This window comes from Loa loa (genome assembly GCF_000183805.2).
Source record: "Loa loa unplaced genomic scaffold supercont3.430, whole genome shotgun sequence".
Classification (NCBI taxonomy): Eukaryota; Metazoa; Nematoda; class Chromadorea; order Rhabditida; family Onchocercidae; genus Loa; species Loa loa.
In genome coordinates this window covers 30,449-33,575 of record NW_018108610.1, presented here as the reverse complement: position 1 = coordinate 33,575, position 3,127 = coordinate 30,449, and the positions used below count along the sequence as shown (strand labels likewise).

Below are 3,127 nucleotides of genomic sequence, written 5' to 3'. Positions count from 1 at the left end.
CTTTATTACAGGTTATTGTCTTTCTTTTTTTTTTTTTTTAATTACTGAAAGCTTTCATAAAATATTTATGTTAAATTTTGAAGTCAATATAATTTTTTTCAAATAAACTTCAAATTTAATAAAATTATTTTCAAAAACTGACTGGTAGAAGATCCAATGAGTTTTTTCTTTTTTAAAGAATTTTTTTTAGATTAATTTTTCTAATCTTATTAATTTTAATTTTTTTTTTTTGATAACATATCGGGATTTTTTTTCTAAAAAAAACAAAAAGATGAAGCGATTTGATTAGCGATACAATTTAAAGAAGGTAAGAAGATGGAGAATTTGACAGAATTGAAAATGTCTCCGAATTTGACAGAATTGAAAATGTCTCCTTCGTAAATTTTAGTATCTGTATCAAAATTCTCATTGATTTTTTTATTATTTACAAACTTCCTTAATCGATATATTTCTCAAGAATATCTTAAAAGTTGATGAGCAGATTACTTTCTGAGATTGTTTCTCAATAATTCATTGCAAATTCATCATTTGCATTCCTTTAAACTTAACTTAGTTATGTTTATAATTTTGTGAAACCTTCTCCTCTTTTTTGTTTCCCTCATTGATCGATAGTTTTGACATTTCTTTTTTTTTCCTAAATTTCTTTTCAAAATTTGCTATTTCTCCGTTCAATAGTTTCTTCCAGTAAGATTTAAATCGAATTAAATTTAGTAAATTTTTAAACAGCTATTTTTTAACAAGCATTATCTATGATGATAAAAAGGAATTAAATTTTTAGATGCTTCATATGAGTTCATACTAGAAATGAAGGTCAACGAGTCCAGTCGTTTACATATTATACTGGGTGGTGTAGAACGTTTTGGGAAAATGAACCCGAAATTGATATATGATAAATATTTGAAAGGACCTTATATCCATCATGATAATAGTTCAGCCTGCAAACGTTATGCTATTGTTGCTCGATGGCCTGAATTTAAAGGTATATGATGTGACAAATTATTTTAAAATTAATTCTCTGTCAGTGTTTCTTAGAATAAGTAATCAAAAGAATTTCATTATTTTTTTTCTTCCATCTTTTTCATGTTTCCTGCAACTTATCAACTTTCCAAATTAATTAATCAAAAAATTTATTGCACCTTTAATTGCTATAATTGTTAATAATCATCGGAGAATTTATTTCGTGCAAAATTTGACAAAATCAACTGAAATTTTAATCTGTAATGAATTGGGTTAAATTGCATAATACAAAATTAAATCGCCTTAAATTGACAATTTTTCATGGAAATAAAGAAATCAAGCGAAGAATAGAAGCTATGAAACTTGTTAATGGACAAAAACCAAAAGGTATATAAAGTATATATATTTATCTTAATAATAATTTAACAAATAATAAGAAATCGTTAAAAACACAATTCCATTATCATTGATAACGGAAAATATTTTAAACACTGAGCATAGCTTTGCTCATTGAATAACTTCGATTTTAATGGAAATCTCGATATTGTACTGCAATAGAATTGATTATAATATCAAAATATGGATGGATTATACTTTGTGTGAATTACATGTAAACAAATAAATATGAAATAAATAAATAAATGACAAATAATTAGATAAAAAAGTTTATAATTAAAGAAATTTTTCAATAATCAATCAATTTCTAGGAATAGTGGATATAACGGTACAGTCAATGTCATGTAATGAATTGAAAAATCACATATGGCATGTCATATGCAAACGACATGTAAGCCAAAAAAATAAAATTTTGAATTTACAACAAATTGTTAAGAATAATAATGCATTAAAAATATTGAAAATTCATTCGCTTAACGTATTCATTGTGCAAAGGAAAAAGAAAAGGTAAAAGAAAAGGTAAAAAAAAAAAAAACCCTTGGCTAAATTAAAAAATGATTACGTAAAGAATCCAATAAATTATAAATTATTGAAGTGTTTTCCATATTTGGAAGAAACTACTACGACAACCAGAGATTTCACCGTTTATAGAAGAGGTAACATTGATTGAAAAATATAATGTGCTAATATTTTTTTTACAGTGTAGTTAACAAACCATGAATACATATCAATTTCTATATAAATATGAGCGTGACAAGAAAATATTTGCGAGTATAACTTCAAATGAACAAAATTTGAAAGATTCTTCTCTCGTATGATGCTGAATAATTGAAATATAGATATTGTTGGTAATATTACCTATTATTCGAAGAAATAAATTGATTTTTAATCATACACTTCAAGAAATTTTTCTTTCTTGTATTCAGGTAATTTGGGAGAACAATTCGAGATATTCTCTTCCTCTGCTTCCATTTGGTGCCAATAAGTTGTAAGTTTTGGATGTTACAAAATATTGCTTCGCAGAGAAAACTTAAATTTGAACTCAGTGAATAACATTTTTTTCTTTCTCATTCGCTATACTGGAATTAGCTGTAATGGAAAGGAAAATATTTTTCCAGGCTATCTACGACAAATGTTCCTCCTACTCTTGCTATACTGTTGCAAAGGATGAAAATTATTTTAAAATTAAATTATTGGACAAATCTCCAATTTCTATTTATACTGAATAAATATGATCAAATATTAACATTTAGTAATTAAAATCTAGCATAAAGTTCTTTATAAAGAACTAAATGTAACCAAAGCAATAAGGCATAATAAGCCGTCTACTTAGTTTAACAATGATTTATGATGTAAAGAATATTTGTTACTTATTTCACAAAAATGATTGAGGCTACTAAGATAATAAAAGTATGATAACATAAAAGTGCATTAAACTTTAATTAGTGGAAAGATAATGAGAATGGGGAGAAACAAGAAAGTTAAGATAAATGGAAAAAAAAAGAAACGAGGAAGGAGAGAATGATATTTGCCAAATTACTGGATATTATTGGATTATTACTTGCAAAATTTCAGTTGAAAAGTTCCAAAAAATATCAAATTTATTCTAATTTTCTTTTCCCCAAAGCAAGGGACTTGAAATTATCTCTTCTTAGTTGTCCACTGATAACATTTCTATCGTCACCAATTGTCTTATATTTTATCATAATAATACATTCATATTAATAAGGCTCTTTTATTGGTGAACAGTAAGAAAAAAAAATTAATACCTCAG

At 25.5% G+C, this 3,127-nt stretch overlaps 1 protein-coding gene across 1 annotated transcript; it reads left to right on the top strand.

Moving 5' to 3' along the window:
• Positions 1-804: 804 nt before the first annotated feature.
• On the top strand, positions 805-987 carry LOAG_14002 (hypothetical protein; the record flags this gene model as incomplete). The annotated part of the gene is made up of 1 exon (XM_003149506.2): positions 805-987. One exon carries the CDS (start codon positions 805-807, stop codon positions 985-987), a length of 183 nt encoding a protein of 60 aa, XP_003149554.2.
• Positions 988-3,127: the final 2,140 nt, after the last annotated feature.